Source organism: Gavialis gangeticus, unplaced genomic scaffold (assembly GCF_001723915.1).
Source record: "Gavialis gangeticus isolate Ggan-Ray unplaced genomic scaffold, GavGan_comp1, whole genome shotgun sequence".
Classification (NCBI taxonomy): domain Eukaryota; kingdom Metazoa; phylum Chordata; order Crocodylia; family Gavialidae; genus Gavialis; species Gavialis gangeticus.
The window spans coordinates 11,842,905-11,865,278 of record NW_017729003.1 but is presented as its reverse complement, the minus strand read 5'-3'; the positions used below and the strand labels follow the sequence as shown (position 1 = coordinate 11,865,278).

Sequence of the window (22,374 nt, the reverse complement as noted above, 5' to 3'; positions counted from 1 at the left end):
CTGGCAGAGGGTAGGTTTAGGTTAGACATCAGGAGGTGCTATTTCACGGTCAGGGCGGCTAGGGTCTGGAACCAACTTCCAAGAGAGGTGGTGCAGGCTCCTACCCTGGGGGTTTTTAAGAGGAGGTTAGATGAACACCTTGCTGGGGTCATTTGACCCCAGTACTCTTTCCTGCCATGGCAGGGGGTCGGACTAGATGATCTGCTCAGGTCTCTTCCGACCCTAGAAACTATGAAACAAACAGAGCAGCAGGACCCCAGCAGCCCACTGCAAATGGAAATGCACAACTAAGTTCCAAAGTCTTGTGCGGCTGGTGTTTTTTTAAAGGCTTTTCTTTAACACTTGTCAGAGTGCCTGCCTTCTTGAGGCACGTAGGACTTGTCAAACAGCTATATTCTGCCCTTTGGAAATTTCCAAAGACAACTACACAAAGAGAATGGGGACTGTTCATCCTGCCACTACTCTTTTATATGAGATGGACAACAAGAGCTGAGAAGGCAGATCCCATTGCCAGCCCTAACATTAAGTAAAATGTCATCACCACACCCGTTGCCTCTGCCAACTCTTTCGGCATGATCTTTGGGCCATAAATGATAGCTAAAGTACCTAAGTAACCATTGCTGAGTCCTAAAAGTGTAATGAAGACAGCTGGGTAGACATCAGTCTTGAAGAACACTGTTTTGAAATGTGTCCGAGGCTGATAGTTGCATAGTATGAATAGGGGGAGTAAGAAGGTCCTCAGGAAAACCAGAATAGGCAGTAGTTTGCTCTTTGGGCCAGGGGCCTGGATCCAGGCAGTGATTTGTCGTCCACACCAGTCAGCAAAATTATACAAAAGGAAACTGGTAAGAGGTATGAAGTACTTATTGGTCCACAAGCTCCCTGAGTCCTTATTGACAGACTCTATGTTGGAGGAGACAGAAGGGAATATGACGATAGAGATGAAAAAAACATAGAAGAGACAGAATCCCAGGACAGCAGTCTTCTTCAGGATGAGACGCAAAGGAGGGCTGTTTTTGTCTCTGGCTCTTTTTGTTGGAAATGAGCTGTTGATACTTTGGGACTCATTCTCTTCCCTTAAAGAGCTGTTGGGAAATATACTAGGTGAGTATGTGCTATCCGTCTGGATTGTCATGTAGTATCTGAAAACAGAGGAAATAAAGCTATTAGTAAACCAAGACAGCTGGAGTCAGAATAAAAAGGAGAAAGGTGAAGGAAAATCACCTGCACAAGAAAGTGTGTTGAAACCCAGCGAATAACTCAACAGATTAAGCCTTGTACTTCCTTTCAGCTCTGTCAGAAACACATCCCTAGCCTCATCTGGAGGGTCAAGTGACATCCACAAGCTCTTTGGGCTCTTGTTATCAGACTATGCTGGAGGAGATGGAAGGGAAAAGGAATGCAGACACTCAGTACTAGCAGTTTCTTTCTATGGATTCTGAACACTTCAGGATGTAAAAAGGACAGAACATCTCTTCCTTTCTAACATCCCATTCCCTACAAAATACAGGCCAATGTTGGTCATATCATGGAAGGCATGGGAGGGGAAACCACTCAAACCCCAAACTTTTTTTTCCCTGCACTGTTTCATTTTGCATTTAAAAGGACTCTGAGGTTTTACCCTAAAACAGATTCAGTTTCTGCTCTGATCAGAGCTCTCTCAACCGTTCCTCTAACTACAGCTTCTTACTGAGAAAGGATTTATTCATAACTCTCACACTTGCAAACTCTCTTCTTCCAACCTCAGTACCTGATAATTAAGCAAGAAACAACTGATGCACAGAGATATACAACTATTCACAGCAGGGCTTGTCACACATAGCAAATCAACTAAGCCTGGAGAATCCAGATGTTTGGGGATCTAAAATATTGGTGTGTTCCCTTGGTTACTACAGAAGTCATTGGTGGTATCTGTTTGGATGTTGTGCTGCTGTTTCTAGGCTATCATCCAATAAGAGTGAACTCTATCAATTCTGATTAAGCACCTCGAGCTGTTTGTGTAGTTTCAGGTCATTCCCCCTACTCTCAGCCAAAGGTAGCTTTTCAGAAACTCAGCACAGTCTGTGGCAATACCACAGTTTCTGTCTGTGGTTTATGTCAAATTGGGAAGTTCAGACTCAGGAAAGGAACTGAACACAAGTAGCAGGACAGAGAGCAGACAGTGCTGTGGATGGCCTCTCAGCCTGTGGGGAGAAGGCTAAACTGCTGCAGTCCAAGAAGAATGTGGGTGTCACAAGGCACAAAACAAGACCGTTGCCTGGCAGGTGTTGGGAGAAACTGGCAGCATGTACAGGCTCTGATTTTTCTGGGTCTAACTTGATCCAATGCAAAGAGAAAGTGGGTCTCCTAGCACCATCATTTTCACTCCAGTTCTCACAGCTGGCTTGTCACATCTCAGCACATTACCTAGTATGCATTTTGTAGAACTTTTTAAGAAAAAAACCCCAACCTCTCAGCCTCCACCTAAGGTAAATATGTCACATCCAAAGTTTAAATCAGGTGAAACCTGATGAGTTTGGCAGCTCAGTATGCCTTACCTGGAGTATTCCAATGTGGGAAGAATCAAGTACATCAAAATGCAGACCAAGATAAAGACATCTGCTGTCACAAAGAAGACCAAGGCACTGTCTGTAACATCAGCTGCAGCTGCCAGGTCCACTATTGATACCACAGCACAGACTGTCCCTCCCATGGCCTGGCCTACATCGGGGAAAAGAAAGCAAGAAGTCAAGGTCAAAGAAGACTGTAATAAAACTCCAGTCTGTGCTCAATCAGCCAGAATCAGGCATTGGGTAGAAAGCAGCTCCACAGCCAAGAGAGAAGGAAAGGAAATAGAGACATGAGGATGATAGGCTTGCACCAAGGAATTTCAGAAAATGCTTTTAATTGATATGTGTGGGCAAGTTTCAGTGCTCTTGGAATTGAGCTATGGACTGGCTTGACCCAATCTCAGGCTTGGTAGGTGCCCTTCAAGATCTCACACACAGCTTCATCAGTGCATTTCTGTTCTCGCCTACAAATTCTTGGTGCTTTCTAATCCAGCTCTCCTGATGCAATGAGTGCCTATTGCTGCATGCTGTGTTGTAGTTCTGGGATAGAAAAAAAGAAAAAACTTTTGAATTTAGACCTATCATCTAAACTCACCTATTGTTCTCTCAGCCAGCCAGCTGGTAACCTAGGTCTCTAGCACTGAAAGGCCAGCAAACCTAACCTTCCAGCCTCAAAAGGGAAAACTGATGGAAAGCATTTGTCACATCACCTATGCTCCCATGTTATTCTGCACATCACTCATTGGATCAGAACAACCTGCTGCCTAACAGTTATACTTTGAAACAGGAGCCCTGCTTTCCATCTAGCTTTTGTCACCATCTAAAAAGGGTGCACAACTATATATATTCCTGTGAGGCCCCTCCTATGCTGGAATTCTTAACACAGATTTTCTCTTTGGCTAATTCCAAAAAGGAGGTTAATTATAACCCATGTTTCTTAGTACTGGGCATTTGATGGTCTCTTCCTTTCACCATCCCAAATATGGATTGAGGCTACCAGCACCATGCATGCATATGAATAAAATGTACAGTGATCTTTAAGACAAACTAATTAATACATGCCTGGCTGTATCTGAAGTCACTGTATTCATCTCTTCCTCCCTTGTTTCTCTCTCCCCTACTCTCCAGTACATTTGCAGTGTTATCAGCATCATCCAAACCTCCAGGGACCTCATCATTCATGACTCAAAATGTGTCCCTCATCAGTTATGGAAATGAATGTTAATGCTGAATATAAAAAAGAAACAATGCCAAATTTAATATTTCCTGAGATAGAAACAAATGTGGAAATAAGGGATATTCTTCTTCTTATACCAATCAACTTTACAATTCTGTGACTGATTGCTTTAGGAAAAATTCACCCATAGGCTACATATAACAAAGGGTTGGAATTTTCCTTGTTTGTTTTGAAAAAAACACCCGCATCATAATATAAGAGTATGGGAGTTTTCAAATATCTACAGAAACTAAACAGTAAGTTCATGTGACTGGCCACATTTCCTGCTTGGCAACTTCCTTTTATTTCAGCCTATGGATATTGTTTCTAAAAAGAAAAAGGTTTTGTTATCTCAGCCAATGCACAGAACTCATCACCACATGATTAAATGCAAGATGTAGCAATACCCTCTGCTATGTACCCCAAGATGCAAAGCATGGGTCCCACACCCAGTCTACGCAGATTCCAAGCTCCTTTGGACTGCAGAAAACAGCATCGGGGCAGTGTCCCATTGCCAGAGCAAATCCTTTACTTATTATTATCCCTTTCATTTTGGATAGCAGAGGGAAATTAACCTGATATCAAGGCCTGTGAATTCTTCATGGGGAAGCAACCACTCAGGCCAAAGAGGCTGCTCGTGAAGATGGTTGAGGCAGCGCTGATAATAACCACACAAATTATGGTTATGGCAAAAAAAAACTCTGTCCAGGTAGAAGTGTCCACTTTTACCAGCACGGTGATCACCAAGAACACAGTCAGCATGACAGCCAAGGAAGAGAGAATGCGGACAGTAGCAGACACCCTAAAGAAAAAAATATAATGGTTTAAGACAGGATTTTAATTTTTTTTGGGTGGTGGGGGGGAAGGTGTTGCTAAAATAAGCCACCATCTAATTTATTCCCCAAATCTGGCTATTATTACTTCTATTAGACTAGCAGGTACAGTCTCTAATTCCTTATTGTACTAAATGCTGTAAAGCTACAGAGTATAAGACAGACCCAATAAACAGACAAGATGGAGAGAAAACTGAGACAGAGGTGAAATGACTCTAGGAATAGAACCTGGGTCTCTGAACTCCCAGTACAGTGCCTTTTTAGTAGACCATCCCTTCCTCTCCTTACAGTTCTTACAGACCGGCAATGTTCTACTACATCCTAAACATCTCATCTTTAAAAGCCTCAACACCACCAAAACAAATTCAGTACAAAAAAATAAATAAAAAAACTAAAAATAAATCGATTACATGTTGTAACCTTGCATTTCTGTAGCCCTTTCCATCCAAGGGTTTCAAATTCCAATTTCAAAAACTTTAAATAGTCCTCAGAACCCGAGCTCCACTCTAAGGCAGCTGACAGGTGCCATGTGCTGGTACTGACCACTGAAATGCAGTCTGTAAGGGTGTAGCTCTGACTTTGAGAATATAATCTCAAGCTGATGCCCTACCACAACATGAGAACTTGAGGGCTGCCTATAGTCTCTTTGGAAACATGAGCAACAGCCTGGTAAGTCTCTGATTAAGGCAGGTTGCTGAAATGATAGTCAACTGGGAAATAATATAAGAATGCAAAGGAGGAAGCCCAGTGGCTACAGAGATGGAGTCAAAATAGAAGCTGCTGTGAACTAATTCTTCTGGGCTGGGAAGGACCAAAGAAAAATAAGGCAAATAAAAATAACAATTTTTTAAAATGGTGTTTTGATATCAAGTTTATGATTTCCACAGCTGACATCAGAGCTTATTCCACTCCAAGTCTATAAACCCAACCAAGCTGTAAATATCTATTTCTAGCAGAAATCAGAAGATATTCCCATCACAAGAACAACATGCAGCAGCAACAATAGCGATAAAAGTCTGCTTGGGGAATACTGCAGGCTGGGCGAATGCAATCACATGCTTGTCACTACAAGATAATTAGTTGCCTGAACAGGAAGGTTACTTATTATAGACACACAAGACTTTATCGGCTCACCTTCAGGGCAGAAGGGGGTGAAGGAGAAAAGAAGAAAAAGGAAAGCTAAGCTAGCAGCTAAGATCTAGAGATGAAACAGTGAAATACATTCCCTTTCTCCTCTTGGTCTAAAATGTAGGACTTGTCTCCATATGAAGGTTAATCTGGAATAAAAATATAAATTTAAAGTGGAATGGCTATTCTAGATTAACTCCATATGTGGATGATCTAATTCTGAAATGAGGGTGCCTTCTTTTGGTTTAGCTTAATCTGCTGTGATTACAATTAAACCAAAACACAGCCCTTGATTCTGGAATAAGAGTATCCAAATATAAACTGGAATAGTTAATCCAGAACAACTAGTCAGGAATAGCAATTTGAGAATAACTTCCTGTATTACAGACAAGCCTATTCCCTGCTAGGCAAATTTTCTAAGGAACACAGATAAGGTTCATTTTGCCACACAGCTACCCAAATTAAAAACACTGCAGCTTTATTGACTTATGTCTGGGACAAGAGTGAACAGTGAGAAATGTGGGTTTTGTGCATGAAGGACTTTATTTTTAAGCAATTAAAGTATAACATTTATAATTTCTAAGCAAGGAGGAGGAGCATTGTGGCATTCCCCAAAGGATGCACAAGAAAGATCTTTCATAATCCCCTAAATGCCACCATTTTAGATCAGTCATAACGCCTAGCTCTCAAAAACACTGAGGGTGTTAATGAGGGTGGAGCATATACTAGCCATCAGCTCTCCTGCATGATATTTAAACCACGGGAAACCAATTTGCTCAGAAGTCTCCATAATGTAAATCTGCCTCATGAGTATTTATGATGTTGAAAATTTAACATAATAAAGCACTTACTGATTGTACCCATGCTAGTCAGAAGACTATGAAATATACAGAAGATAGATGCTACAGTTAAGCATAATGCATTAAATACATAATAGTTTAGTGAAAGGGATCCATTTGCAGAAGAGAGAATGCACAAGAAAAACAGAAGCTATTTTCTCAAGATCTCCTTTGCCTTCTTCCCTTTCCCTGTTTGCATGCCATTTATAAATATAGGTACACAGTTGTTATCTTTGCTAGGAATTCAACACTTCACTACTAGCTATTATGGCATTAACGTGAACATTATAGTACCCACTCAGTCTGCATGAAGTATGCTAGGCACGCACACTTTCTCACCTCCTGCCTTTGTGCACTGATATGGATCATCTTCAGGCTAATATCCATTCTTACTTCAGTGGCTAGAACTTGAAGAATGAGGCAGATAAAAGGGATTGGCACACAGGCAAACACCACAGGTATGGAAAAGAGAACTATAGTTGCTAGTCAGTGGGGAGTCAATGCATGTGCAGTGCTGTAGTTCCTTTCGAAAGATTTTCTCCTGGTGGGTGGAGAAGCCTTCCCAGTGTGTCTCAGATTCTGCTGACGGGGGGCAAACTAGTCAATGGATTCAACAGGAGCATTCATTCCCACTCCCTTCCCTTGAATCCTGTTTGCAATTCACTTGACATACAAAAAATATTTACATGCCAGTTTACCATACAGGCAGATTCTGGAAAAGCATGATCTGAGAGACTATTAGTAGTTCATGCTCCAAGTTGTAAGAGAAGGACATAGACCAGCTTGCCTAACGAGCTGAAACCTTTCACTCACTCAGAGGTGTAACCGGTCAGTTCTGCACCCTGGGCAGTGATAGCACACAGTGCAGAGGTTGGCTGCTGCTATGCGTGTGAGGTAGAGGAAGGAGGGGCAACATCACTTCCCTTTTTTGCTGCAGACGTGTTGAGCATCCAGAAATACACTAATGTTCAGCAGCAACAAAAGATGACTTCTCCCACAGCAGTGAAAATGGCTGCTTGGCCCTTTGCTGCTGGAACCAGAGCCACTGCAGGGAAGGTAGGAGGAGACAGATGGCGGACAAGAGAGTGTGGTGCCCTGCTAGCTCTGGCATCCTCTTCCTTAGGCAGCACCCGGGACTTGTGCCTCACTCACCCATCTACTGTTATACTGCTGCTTTCACTGAACTTTGCTTGCATACAGGGAATTTATGCAATGGGTCACTTGCAATAGGTATAATTACTATTATAGAAATATCTACTTGTAGAAAAAAAAACTAAACACATAAATCTATCATGTATCTTAATTACTGATTCCTGGACCTCATGTACAAACTGAGTAGAATTTAGAACACAGATGTTACAAGAAATTTAAGAAGGGACTTTGTATTATATGGGACCTTTGATAGGATTTTATTTATCTGAAAAGCTACCAGCATCACACACAGGAGAATATATATAGGTAGGAGTTTGTGCACAGAAAGTGTATTTGTGCCTGCCCTAATCCCTAACAATGGGTCCTGAATGAGCTTCAGAGTAGAGAAAAAACAATGGCGCAAGTCTATTCCTTCAGAAGTTTAGCTAACATTTTTTCTCTAGTTAAATGCATTTCCCCATCAGGTGTTTCAGCTTGTCTTAGAGCCTACTGCTGTGCTAACAAGGAAGACTAGAGAAAGGAGTAGAGTAATGTGGGCTGCAAGGGCAGCAGGTGAGCCTCGAAATGGTAGCAGTTAATGCATTCTAGATGGGAAATATAACAGTACTTACCTGTTGACTAGCAGGAAGTTTCCAATCAGGCAAAGTACTGAAGGCACAGTTGAAGCAATGGAAATGTAACTTTCAAAAAAGTCCTGCAAAAAATGTGAAAGGAGTTTAAAAGCAAAATCAGAAATGAGAGGAAACAAGTTACTCCAGAAGCCTGCTACTACTAGCACAAGCCAATCAAGCTGCCAGCCACCTTAGCAACATAAGACTGCAAAAAGCATTACAGGCTTTGAGGAACAAGTTGCCAAATTTACTGCTACTATACTTGCATTGCTCATTTTACATAATGACTCTCTTGGCTACCCCAAATTATTTCTAGGCTACTAGGAATATATATTGCAAGTAAAAAGACTTGGGGCCCACTGGGCTAGTATGGGGAGTACACACCAGTTTCTGCAGCCAATGGCACATGACGGGGTGACATCCAGTTGCCTTTGACTCTCCAGCCCAAATGACAGGTATCCATTTATAGCCTGGTCAATGGGATAGGTTTTGGCACAAATTCGAAGTCAGGACCAAATTCACATCTTTGGAGCCATAATAACCTTACTATGTGGGCCATGTGGAAACTTGTTCACAAATATCAACAACCAGTAAGTGAAACAGCGAGTCAGGAAACAGGAGAGTGGTTCTATATTTTTTTCTTGCTGATCAAGGGAGAGTTTTACCAAAGACTGAAAGAGAACAGAAGCAATTTATGGTCTTTAATCCAGAGTGGCTAACTCCAGAACAACTCAAGTGATTACCAAGCTACTGTGCATCCAAACCAAGTCCGTAGCGGCCAGGCCAGACCCTGCATTCCAAATAGTAGTGGGCCAGACACTGGCTGCTGTGGTACAAAACCCCTACCCTCATTACTTTTTGCTGCCAACAAAGTTTGTGATTTGCAAAAAAATCCCCTCCATTTTTTCTACAACTGTGTGAAATTCATCCACCAAGCACATTCTGGCCTCTTTCTACCCTAGTGTATGTTATAAAACATTTTATAAACTGGTGAGTTGCACAGTGACAGTAAATTGGAAACTTCTTTTCACTTCTTAAATTAGAAAAGCACGGGGACAGTCTGTGAAGTTGGCAGGTGGCAAATTGAAACAAAAAAAGAAAAACATTTTATCACATAACATACCATGAGCCCTTGGAACTTGCAGCTACAAAACACCACCAAGGCCGAGAACTTTGAAATTCAGAAAATAATGAGAAATGTACATGGATAGCACGAATAACCAGTTATCAGAGTAAAGAAAAAAAATTAAAGATTTTGGAAAAGATAAAAACCTTTATGCTTCAGGGCTTAAGACAACCTCAACCTACTGCAGATTAGGAGGAAATTTCCATAGGGTCATTTATCCCCATATCTACAACAGACTTTCTTGTATCTTCAGCTAAAGCATCTGGCACAGGCTACAGTCAGCAACAAGTCACAGGATTAGATGGACCACCAGTCTGATACAGTGTGAGAACTCCTACATTCCCATTGCAGTACAGTAATATTTGAGCTGCTAACAATGATACCCCATTAAACACTTCTTATGATTCCAGCAGGACCTCTGCTTTCCCATTCTTTCTTCTCCCTTTTCCTAAAGCAGAGGGACTCCTTCATTATCTGAGCCCTTAGCATCTTCAGCAAAAACTATGCTATGTACATACCTATTTTTCTCTCGACACCAAAGAATATTTGTTTGCCGTCATATCAGAAGATGATTACTGCCAGCAGAATAGCACCTACCCAGACTGACCCCCATAGAGAGGACATACATCCATCTCAGCAGTAGTTTGACATTTATCCAATGTACTTATATAGCCTACATTACCATAGTGTCCAAGGTCTTCAACCTCTTAAACATATTTCTCCTTAGGAGACTCAAGTTTTAGGTCCCCCTCACTCAGGAAAGGTTTGACTGTACTTCTCCTGCTTCCTAGCACAATGCTCTAACCATGAGACTACAGGATAGGCATTATCCAGATCCCTCACCAGGGAGGAGGCCCTTGAAACAGGTCTCCTGGGCAGCCATGAGTGAGAGATGTGGGGCCAAGAGGAAGAGAACAGTTAGAGGGTGTGTGGATCAGTAAGAAGGCTGCTGTTCAGTAAAGGAGAGAGTCCCTGGTTCTAGCTTGGAACTGTGCTCTGAATGGGGCAGAATTCCCCTCTGTTTTCTGCCCAATAAGCATTAAATACAAGGTGTAGTGTCTCAGCTTCAAGGGGAGGGTTGGAGAGGGGGCTGGATAACACCCAACATGTGATGTGATGGTTACAGCACCAAACTAGGAAGCAAGAGAAAACAGATTTTCTGTTTCATCTTAGACCTACAATGAAAAATCTTAGATCTAAGACTTTAAGACCCCCAATGCCTCACCTTTACCCACCCATAAAACATTGTGGTCATTATTTAACAACCAAAACAAAATTTGCAATGATTATTCAAGCCTTCCTCCTCTTCCTTGCACTCATTTGGACCTTCCAGTCTGTCGCAGTACACTGAAGTGCCTGCTCCTAGAGAAGGACAGGTGTTGGTTGCTGGGGCAACCACAAGGGTCAGCTGACCAGGAGGGGGCAGGGCCTGGCCTATATAAACAGCCTAGGCTGAAGCCATAGGCAGTTCTCCTTTGGCAGCTGAGAGAGTAGGAGCTCTGTGGAAGCAGGCAGTTCCCCACTAACAGCCATGGGAGAGGGTGCTCTGCTGGAGAGCAGCTTGATGGCATGAACAGTTTTGGCTTGAGAGTACTGGGAGGAGAAAGCCTGGGTAGGGGATTTGATTGATGAGTAGCCAGAGGGCTTAGTTCTTAAGTTGTAGCTGATTGGCTTATGATATTGTTTGTTGTTAGACTGGAGGACTGGGTGAGGCTAATAGGGGTTGGAGGAGGCCTCATTAGGGGTGCCACAGTAGTGTGGGGACCCTGGTGCCAGGGAGTGCACTGCATCTAGGGGTGCACTGACCCCAGAACCCTGAGAAGGGGCACAGTGCATTGGAGGGCCAGGTAAGGCCAAGGCTGCCTGAGCTGTATAAAAAATGTAGGCCCAAGAAGGGGATTTAGGGACCAGGCCACCTGAGCCCCAGATTGTGAGAAGCACCAGAGTGGGCACCACTGAGAAGCCCCAGGGAGGGGTGCACTAGAATAGGAGCCCCAGGGAGGGGATTTGGGGGCCAGGCACAGCTGCAGCCACCTGAGCCCCAATTGTGAGGCAAGGCCCCAGTGTGGGCAGGGGATTGCAGAGACAGGCCCCAGTGCGGGTGCATGAGCAAGGAGCCCCAGGGAGGGCACACGAGCGAGGAGGGCCCAGTATGGGCTTGGCCTAGAGAGGCCTGGGAGTGTCCACTGGGGCATGGGCAACAGTACGTGACTAGACAACATCTGGGACATCTGAGAGGCTTGGGGTGTGGTATTAGGGGTGGTAGGAGCCATGTATAGCCCTTGAGGCGGGAGTGCACTGAATCACCATAGACGGGGTACAGGCTGGAGTACATTGGGGTACCGTGTCCAAGGGGGCAAAAGGCAGCCTCCCTTAATACTTTTGTCATCAAAGACGTGGCGGGCGAGAACAGAGGGTGCATGGATGCCAACTTGGTACGGTAGGGGGCGCCAGGAGAGATCACAGCTGCTCCTGGGACCCCGCCCTGTGACAGTCAACAACGTAAGAAGAAATCTGAAGCTCAGAACCAGGTACTTAGAACCTAAGCATGCATACAAACAGCATATACGAAAGGGACAAAAAATAGAACACTAATGTACATTTACTCTATGTGCTCATTTATCATCGGAGAAGCATGATTGAAATTTCAGTCAATATTCACAAAGGTGGCTTATGCAAAGGTCACATGGGGCTCTGCTGTCAAATGAGGGACACAGAAAACAATAACTATAGTGAAGGCAATCATTTTGCACCAACATCACAGACCAGCATTTATATTCAGAACTCATTTTATGTATTATTATGCTGTTAAACAAGCAGATATCTTTATTTTCCTCTACTCAGAATGGAGAATGATTGCTTTATTTGTGCTAGCTTTGGTGCCTCAGCTATTAGGCAGACTGATATGTAGGCCATTTTATGTGCAAGTATATTGTATACATGGGTAATGGTTATGTAACCCATTGTTACCTGTGCAAAAGGATGGTGACAGGAATTGGAAGACATTTGGCATGTTTTCTCTTTACCTGCAATTTTCCTTATTCCTGCCTACTTTAAAACCTTTGTGAATCAGTTATCCTTCCCAGTTAAGATTTTTAGTATAAAGTAACAAAGAATCTAATCATCAGGCATAAAAGTTCCTACATACCCAGATAGACAAATATGTGCATCTACTATCCAGACATACAGAGCTGTGGGAGGGGGAGAGAGAATGCAATAAAAGACAGTACAACTAAAAAGCACAATGTAAACTCAGTTGTTAAAAGTCATTCTTGATCACAGAATTATTTCAGAGGCTTTTACTGTCACCAAAAATAATCACGCCCAGATTAAATTTTGTGGAAACAGACCTTCAAATATCTTCAGACCAACAGAAATGTTTACACATTTCTTAAAAATTCAAGTAAAAAAGTTGGTCTTTAACACTGCAAGGAAGTGCTTATTTGCTTTAAATTAAAACACACCCTCAGTATACATTTTTTTTCAAAGGTATCTAAGCTACCTAGGAATCTGACTCGGTCACTTTTTAAAAGTTTTATGGCCCACTGGATAAAGTCCTATGAACTGAAACTTTGAAAATGACTTTCTTCCTATTGTTCATCTCAAATGAGACAAGAAAAACAAGCATGGTATAGACATCAGCAAGTAATATGAACTGCATTCTTAAAGTGCTTGCACTTGGAATAATCTGATGTGCGTTATTAGCAAAACCAAGCTGTTTAAGTTGATCATGCTCCTATAAACCTAATAGTATACTACAATAAATTTTAGCATCGTATAAGTCAGAGAAAGAAAAGACCTACAGCTTTGTCATCTAGTCCTTGGACTTCTCTTCACAGAATATTTGCTAGTGTGCTGCCCAGCTTAGCTTTAAATATCTTCAAGGATGGAGCTTACATGACTTTCCACTGAGGACTATTTCCTAGACTTTTAAACTTTGCTGTAATAAAACTATCAGTCTCCATGTTCCAGCATTAGCCCAATATCTTCTTTTTTACTGAATTTCATCTTGCTGATTCTACCTAAAATCACTTCTTCCATATCAAATAATAAATTTTCCCCATACTTAAAGTTTACACCCTTCCTATATTGCATAGATTTCATATTTGCAGACTTTTTAGTCCCCAAATTATCTTCCCTCTTAGTATTTTACAATTACTTTGTATGCACTTAGTTCTTATGCTTTTCTCAGAAGCCTCCCAATTATTTGTTTCTGAACTCTGAGTTTTGCTCTGTCTGAGCTATATGTGATATTCCAGGCATAGTTTCAGCAGAAACACAGAGAGGAACTATCACCTCTCTACACTGTGATGTAATGACTACGTATGCAGCACAAAACAAGCTTTTTCTTCTCCAAATGAAATGAGAATGCCAAGTGGCCAGCTGGGCTGATTTCAATCTCACTTACAAAAGGGGGGAGGAAAATAAAATGCCTCTCATCCAATCTCCCATGTACTATGCATCAACCCAGAAGGAGTTCCATCATTGGCATTCTGAATCCATAAAAACTGAGGTTTATAAATGGAGGGGATGACCCAATATTAACTGAAGCATCTTCAAACACAATACTGTGATTGCTGCATATATGTAATATTATTCAAGCAGCATACTGGGTACTTTGGAAAAAAAAAACTAAACATCACAGTAGCAAATTAGCCACTGGCTTCAGCAGACTCTGCCAAGATGCTTTTGCAAAGTAGATTTTATTCAGCTATAGCCTAAACTCAGCAGCAGAGGCAGCTGGGCTCCTGCTGGGCTAGAAAAGCAATTCAGGCCCAGGGTGGCAGCTCAAGGCACTAGAGCGTTACCTGGATCACAGGGCATGAAATTAGCAGCAGTGAGCAGGTTGGAGCCAAGAATACTTTGCAGTTGCAAGCGCATCTTTTGATACTAGAGTTCTGCTCCTGATTACTCTGGGGGTAGCACCCCCTACCTGCTCCAAAATGGCTGGGCAGTACAGCTCCAAAGCGGACAATGCTCTAAGATCCTGCAGCAGGAGAGTCAACCCCGTGCCATTTGCCTCACAGGACGATTCAGAGTGACCAGAAGCAGAGTCCTTTCAGATTTAAACATAGAAAAGGACAACACAATAAATATCACGAATGGCTTGGTTAAAGTTCAGGACAGGAGTCACGGAAGGGCTACTCCCATTTCTCCCACTAACCTCTGAGTGTGTCATTTAACTTCCTTTGCTGCAACCCTTTTGTCTATAAAACAGGGAAAACCATAGCCTTATTTCTTGTTGTGCTTTGAAATCTTCAGATGCAAGGCACTACAATTAACAGCACACTACACTAATATAATACAGAAGCTTTTATCTTTGGGTCACTGGCTCAGTTCCAGCCCGTAATTCTGGTGTCTTGTAATTCAATGGACATGACTTTCTTCATTGTGTCTTGAGTAACCAAAGGGGATGCTGTGTTCTTAGTGTTCCTGAAAATCAGGTACCTAGATACAAAGTCTAATTTGAGGCAACCAGGTTTTGAAAATCCTGGCCCATGTATCCATAAGGACAATCCCCTTTCCCTTGGAGCTGTTAAGGGCCACATCCTATGTATAAAATAGATTAAATGTTAAGGCTCCAGGTCTGTAGTGCAGATTACTGTGGATTTTGGGACTGGTGGTAGATTCAGTGGGGCAAGTCTGGTGGTCTCCATCAAAGATCATAGTCAATAAGTGTCTACAGCATGAGAAAATACACAGCATCATCCCTTATAGCAACAGAAGCAGTGCAAGAACAGAATGGCCTAGGAGGCTGGACTACTGTTTCTGTACCTAAAGATATTTCCTCTGAGTCATGAAGAGGGCACAGAGGTGGGGGCACCATGGGAAGTCTACATTGCTGTCAACCACACACCACCTGTTCTGTAGACAGGATTTTGTTTTGCAGCTCTGGAAAGCTAGCACTTTTCACAGGCAGTAAAATTCTCTTCAAGTGGTATTTTCAAAAGTGACTGAGAAGCAACAAGCCCATTCATTTGTCCCCCTGGAAATCAATTAGGTGCCCAGATAAATGGGACCTGTGCCCTAAATTATTCCAGAGCTTTTCAAAACCCCACTCTGTGTTCAAATTAGTTTCCATCCCCTCTTACTGTGTGGTTATCTAGCCATCAGCAACTATATTGCAGTCATCTGACCCTAGTTATTTCCCTTTGCATAAGAATACAGTGAAACCTCACCCACATAAATAAGTCGGTCATCCATGAGCTTCTAGCTAACTATGATGGAGCACATCATTCTGATCTCCAGGGCTTTGTTATTTAATGAATCTAAGGTACTGAAATGTTTACCATGCAAGGAGTTTTTTTAAAGCTAAAATGAAATTTATCTAAAAGCCACAACCTAGATTTCCATTAGAACAGACTGAAGTATTTTTCTGCCACTTTTAAAGCTTAGCATCACTGTTCGTCATGAAAGCTGTAATGCCAAAAAGGTTACCAGCCACTGTTGTGGGGTAGCGCATTTGCTCCCCTTCCTTTTACATGGGCTTCTGCTGAGGTGGCTTCACTCAACCATTTTACAAATGGTCCCCTTCTGATGTCAAAAGAGTCCCGTAAATTGCCGCAATGCATCTTGAAGTGCTGCAAGAATGAGTGCACAGGATTTGGGGTTGAATTTGAGAAGTGCCAGTACCAAGTGACTGGATAGTAATTTATTGACTTATTGGCATTTCCAGAATACCAATCACTGTAGCACCCAAGTGCCTCTGAAGTCCCAGGGTGAAAAGATAGTAAGTAACCCCTTGTTATCCCAGAGAGAACTTCTCATCACTGCAGGACCATAGCTGACTAAAACTAATGACAGTGCTTCCTTCTCTGGAAACTAGATTTGGACTGTATATGTTAACACTCAGGTTGACTTAGCAATCAGCTTCATCTTCTGCTATCCCAATTATCGAAGAACAGGTTCATATTCCACTGGAAAGGCAGAATATTTGCTGCAGAAGAAGCAGGATGCTTCATGTTCCTGTGGTCCCAAATGGACTGACTTTCTGCAGGCTTGAATCCCATTTTTCCACTGCAAAGATGTTCTAAAAATGGAGCGTTTTCTTATGCCAATATTTTAATGCCTTTAGGTAGGATGTGAACTTCAATATTGGTACACTGTCAAGGAAGTGAAACAAATACCACTATGCCATGGAGTACAGAGGGGTGAGGACAGCACTCTCAAATTCTGCATGGAAAAGGACAAACCAAGACAAAATAAAAATTCCAATCTTCAAATTAAGCAGTGGCAGTGTCTCTCCAATTAGGGACACAGTGATCCTTAAAACTGCCATGAAACAGTTTTTAGGAATAAAATGTGAGCATTTTCTCATTTACTTCCCACAAGAAAGCCAAAGGTCAGTGGAAAAAAAAGCTCGCTTTTCCCTCCCATGGCCTCCTTGCTTTCCAGAAAAATAGCTCTCCAAAAAGGGGTCTCTATAACAGTATCTTCTGCTGGCAAGGAGGCCCCCGCAGAGAACCTTACTGAGGATGCTATGAATGGCACTGGGCAGAAATTTAAATAAGCAAGCAACAAGAACCTTAAAGTTACCATTTTAATTCCCTTGGGAAGAGTGACCAAATACTCCAACTCAGGACTATTTAAAGGCATGTGTAATGGACTTGGTGATTTCAGGCTGTTTCTTAATGTGCAGATATCCAATCAAAAACAAAAACCTAAACCCCAAATTGCTCCTTCACAGGCAAACTTAGAGGGGTATAGTGCCTAGATACAAAGTTAGAAATCCAATTTAGGGCAACTAAGCTTTGAAAATCCTGGCTCGTGCTTCCATAAGGTGGAGACCCTCCTCCCACAGAACTTGGATCTGTTAAGAGGCACGTCCTACAGGCAGGACAAGTCCTGTACCTGGGACAGAATAACTGCAGACACAAATACAAACCGGGGGACAACTAGCTAGATGGCAGTAATGCAGAGAAAGACCTGGGAGTTGCAGTGGACCATAAACTGAATACAAGCCAACAGTATGCTGTTGTTACAATAAAGGCCAGCAGTACCCTCAGTTGTATTAACAGCAGTGTCACTTGCATATCAATGGAAATAATTCTTCCACTCTATTCAGCATTGGTGAGGCCTCACCTGGAGTACTATGTCCAGTTTTGGGTCCTACACTTCACGGAGATTGTGGCGAGTTTGGAAAGAGCCCAGCACAGAGCAACAAAAATGATCGGGGGCATCTTCAAAAGGAGACTAGATGCACACCTTGCTGGGGTTACTTGACCCCAGCAATCTTTTCTGCCCAGTGCCAGGGGGCTGGACCATGAGGTCCCTTCCAGCCCTAAACTTCTGTGAATCTGTGCAAATCTGAGAAGCAAGATTTTATGAAGAAAGGCTGAGAGAACTAGGGTTATTAATGAAGATAGGAACCCTGAGGGGAGTGGATTTGATAACGGTCTTCAAATACCTGAAGGGAGATTACAGGGGATGGAGATGGCCTTTTTTCTGTAGCTGTAGGGAACAGAACTAGGGACAATGGCCTGAAGCTACAGCAGGGGAAATTTAGGCTGGAGATTAGGAGAAACTTTTTAACTACAAGGGTGGTCAGGAATTGGAACAGGCTACTCGAAGAAGCTGTAAAACGTCCATGCTTGGAAACTTTTGGAAGTAGGTTAGACAAATGGTTGGGACAGTTTAGTCAGGGATGATCCTGCCTTGAGCAGGGTGCTGGACTAGATGACCTTATGAGGTTCCTTCCAACCCTACCTTCCTATGACCCAAAAATAGATGAAATGTTATTATTCCAGGACTGCACAGTGTGGATTGCCCTCAAGTACTGGTTCCTCCGACCCAAAGGAAAAAATCTGATGTTAAGGAGGGGTGCAGATTGTGGAAGTTTGTGCTGCTTTTGCCTGTGTTGTATCTGTTTTGCTGATAACCAGGGCCTTTGGGCTTGCCAGAAAGTGCCTCTCATTCAGACTAAGTTATTGTTAGGAGAGAGAGACAATCGTTTCAACTGAGACTGGCAGTTCTCTCGGGAAAGCCAGATGATGAACCTTGTTTTAGAAAGTAGCAAAGAAGGTGAAATGGTTTAGGAGAAATGTTATCCTACTCCAAAAAGGAGGATAGACAATAAAAAAGCGAGTATTCCAAAGCAGGTTCCATATTTAGGTGAAAAATTCTGTGCAGTGTTTCTCCTACTTTCTAAAATGTCTCACTTATGCAAGCTCTTTCAGGCTCTTTTCCCTCAAAAATTGCTGCAAGTGCTAGAGCCCGATGTGGGAAAACAGTAGCCAACTCTGGAGCAAATAAAGGCAAGTAGAAGCAACATGTAACAATATGCATTTCACTTCAAAAAATCATTTGGATTGGTCTAAATAGCATCTGTCATATGGAATGAAACCTGGTTAGGTGACTACAGTCAAAGGGTAATTATTAAACAGATGTGTGTCAAGTTGGGAAGAGGTATATACTGAGGTACCTGAGGGATCAAGTTAGATCTAGTTTTTTCTTAACATAATGAGTAATTAACAGAAGTATCAAGGCATGTTAAGGAGCACACTGATGAAATTCATGTGACGCTGAATTGGGAGACATCACAAATACTGCCGAGGAGAGGAACTACAATAGGACCTGTAGATCAGAAGCATGGAGATAAAAGAATGGAATTCTGCTTAGAAAAATGCAAGCTGATATGCCTGAGCCCAGTGTTCTAGATGTCATACTTGTACATAGCAAGAACCAGTCCCTGCCTCAGTGAGTTTACCAACCAAGGCCTCTGATCCTGCAATCTCACTTACAGGAGCATAACTTTATCTGCATAATGCAGGTATTGGTATGATGCCTCCCTTCCCCATTGAAATTATATGAGTGCTTCCCTCTGGTAAAAAATGGCAGTATTTTCTCCCTTCTGTCCTTTTTCAGTAAGAAGCAAGCATAGAGTCCTTTAAAGTAAACTAATCTGAGAATGAGGGTGCTGCCATGGGGAAACTATGGCACAAACGCTGGTGCTATTTTTGGATCTGATTGTAGTAAGCTTATGTCATCATAGCTTTTCACTGACATCAAGGAGGCCTCTGGCGCACAGATCATGTGGAATGAGGGCTTAAATTTGAAACGAAGACATTTAACAACTGGGGAGAAGGCAACAGGAAGTGAAAGAAGTGGTTTGGATAAGACCAATTACAACAAGCATTTACACAAACTAGCTAAATGTACAGTAGGATGACTTTGAACAATATGAAGATTCACGGTTCCACTCCCAACTGCCCTGCAGCCTAGCCAACATGAGGCCACATGGAAATAGTGCATTTTCAAGTGGGCAGTGACTTCATAATCAATTTAACAAGAATAATCCATGCATGAAAGCATGACATGAGTGTTCAAAATTGGCACTAGAGAAGCAAGCATACCACTGGGATAAAGACATGGAAAAGCAAAATTGAGAAAAGCCTCAAAAGTTAAAAAAAAAAAATGAGAAGTGTGAATGAATGATGTGATGTGATTGAAAACAGGAAGATACATAACACAGTGACCTGAAGAAAGGGATGGGGATGAAACATTCAGAGCAATGGCTAGCGAAGATTATCTCAGCAGCTGTGCTTTATGAGGTTTAGGACAGGATGAGGTGAGTAACACAAGAGGCAGAGGGGAAGGGTTTGGCAGGATATGAAGAAAGTCTAGATGAAGGTTTTAATTGCTTGGGTAAGGAAGAAGCTGGACAGAAGTAATAGGTTTGCTTAACATTTAAGTTATCTCAGATCACTTCATATTCTGTGGTAGCTTCCATGAAATTCAAACCAGAAAGCTCTTAAAAGGAGAAAAATGCAAGGTATACTATAATCAGTACAGCAAGCCCCAAGGTTATATATGTTGATAATAGCTTCCATTTTAACTTGTCTTTGTCCCCACATTTGGCTTCTGATATGTCAATCTTTATTTGTGCTGACAACACTTAAAGTCCTGGGGATGGTAATTCAATAATCTGGCCAAATTTCAGGCTTCTGTCATATTCTGACCAACTCAAATTTCCCACATGCTTTCAACATCTTTGAAGAAGGAGGTTTATAATACCTTTCAAACTGGTGCACAGGGTTCTTATGCATACAATGTGCAACAACTTAAATTTAAATGTAGGGATTTTTACCACCCAATGTGAGGGGATCCCAATGCATAATTTTTACTTCTGTTTCTTAAGTCTGTGTAGTGCTTTGTGCCCCCCTGGGATGGAAAGCATATAAATCATTATGCCTGAAAGACGATTAGAGATAGACAGCAAGACTACAGTACAGATAGAAATGAATCTTCTATTTGAAGGACTCATGTAAAGGCAGAATACATTCATTCTAAGAGTTCCCAAACTGTTCCAAGTCATAGTACAATAGGTGGACTAAGGGGACATTCGTACTGAATCAGGAATGCTCTGTCCCAGGGATGCTTTTCTTACTAATACAGGTTTTGGAAAAAAACACTAAAAGCAGTATTCTTCTACATAAGCAAATGATTTTACTGGATGTGCCTGTGAAAACAGGTGTGTTTTGTGTTTAACCAAGGAGCTGGGGGGGTGGGGCACAGAAAAGAGGCAAGAAAAATCAAGAATCCAATAAAAACTAGAAGACAAAAAAAATGAGAAAAGAAATTGTGTGAAACACAGAAACAATTAATCTACCTCCTCCATTGGCAAGGTTGCTTCTGACTGCTTAGACCATGAATTTAGAGGTGACAAGTTTCTCATCTTGTCTTCCAAAAGCCAGACGGTTACTCCTGCAGCAGGTATTACAGATACACCTGACAGCATTTGGAAGAAAAAGATGTAAAGCATCATAGATGTCCTGCAGAATTCTAAATGACGTGCTCTAGAAAAAGCTTTGCTTCATAAAAGCCCTGCTGTGATTGGCACTTGCTGAATCCTGCTGTTGTGACTTCTTTTGCCTCTAATGTACATGCTTCATCACCAGATACATACAGGGGAGATGCTGAAAACAGGTACAATGCCTCTCAGCAGAGCTATACTGTTTAACTTGCCTCTGGCAAAGCAGACAGACGCTGTGCACAGTAAAATACGCAATATAACCAAACTAACAATAAAGTGTCTATTTTGAGTATGACCAGAAGTTATACAGTGTATCAACTTCCACAAAATCCACCTCCCAACTGCAATTCAATGCAGCTGGTAATTTCATCTGATGAAGTTCAGCTGAGAGAGGCAGAGAGCCTGGCTAACCCTGGCATACTGAAGATATGCATATCTAACAATGAAACACTGCTACATTTAACAGAAACTGCCTTCACCAGAGTTTGGTTCCCCTCCCATGCAACCAATGCCTTTTACAGAGATTAGTGGTAGCCTTAGGGTTGTTGGGGCCCTAGGCAAGAGAGTCATTTGGGGACCCTTAGAGGTAGGTACTCAGGTAAATATTAACCCACCACAGTTGCATCGTGGATCTTTTTAATACTCTTTGGGGGAATTAGATAACTAGTCAAGTGTTAAAATGGAAATAGAGCCACTTCCTTGAAAAAACTTCACCCCCCCCCCAAAAAAAATTTGGGTCCTCTAAAGTGTGGGGCCCTAGGCAGTCACTAGGTTTGCCCTCCCCTAAGGCTGCTACTGCAGGGATGCTTCCAAATTAAAACAGAAGTGGTATTATTTTGTGGCAGGAATAAGATTGCCACCAGAATATGCAATTCTGCAATTTAGGAGGAGCAAGAACTTCACTCTTTAATTCCGCTATGTTTCTTTTCCCAAGCTCAGCATTACTTTTGCTATGGTTCTCTGGCACCACAAATCATCTTTCCATGCGTTCTCTTTATCCAAGGGTTTTCAACCATTATTTTAAGGAGTGTATCCCTTCTGGATACACTTCTGGTGAAGTGCGGGGGGGGTGACAGGACTATGACAAGATGGATGGACAGGGGTAGCAGTGGTGGCTGGATGTGGAGTGGGGTAGGTGGTGGTGGCTGGACACAGAGGGGGGTGGGGG

General features: G+C 42.3%; 1 protein-coding gene across 1 annotated transcript in view; it reads right to left on the bottom strand.

Moving 5' to 3' along the window:
- Window positions 1-242: 242 nt before the first annotated feature.
- SLC29A3 (solute carrier family 29 member 3) overlaps window positions 243-22,374 on the bottom strand; it is a gene marked incomplete at its 5' end in the record, with an annotated part of 24,704 nt that continues 2,572 nt past the window's right edge. The window contains 4 exons of the mRNA XM_019507819.1: window positions 243-1,142; window positions 2,538-2,700; window positions 4,341-4,567; window positions 8,329-8,411. Coding sequence (XP_019363364.1) covers window positions 467-1,142; window positions 2,538-2,700; window positions 4,341-4,567; window positions 8,329-8,411 — 1,149 coding nt within the window. The remainder of the gene's footprint in view (window positions 1,143-2,537; window positions 2,701-4,340; window positions 4,568-8,328; window positions 8,412-22,374) is intronic.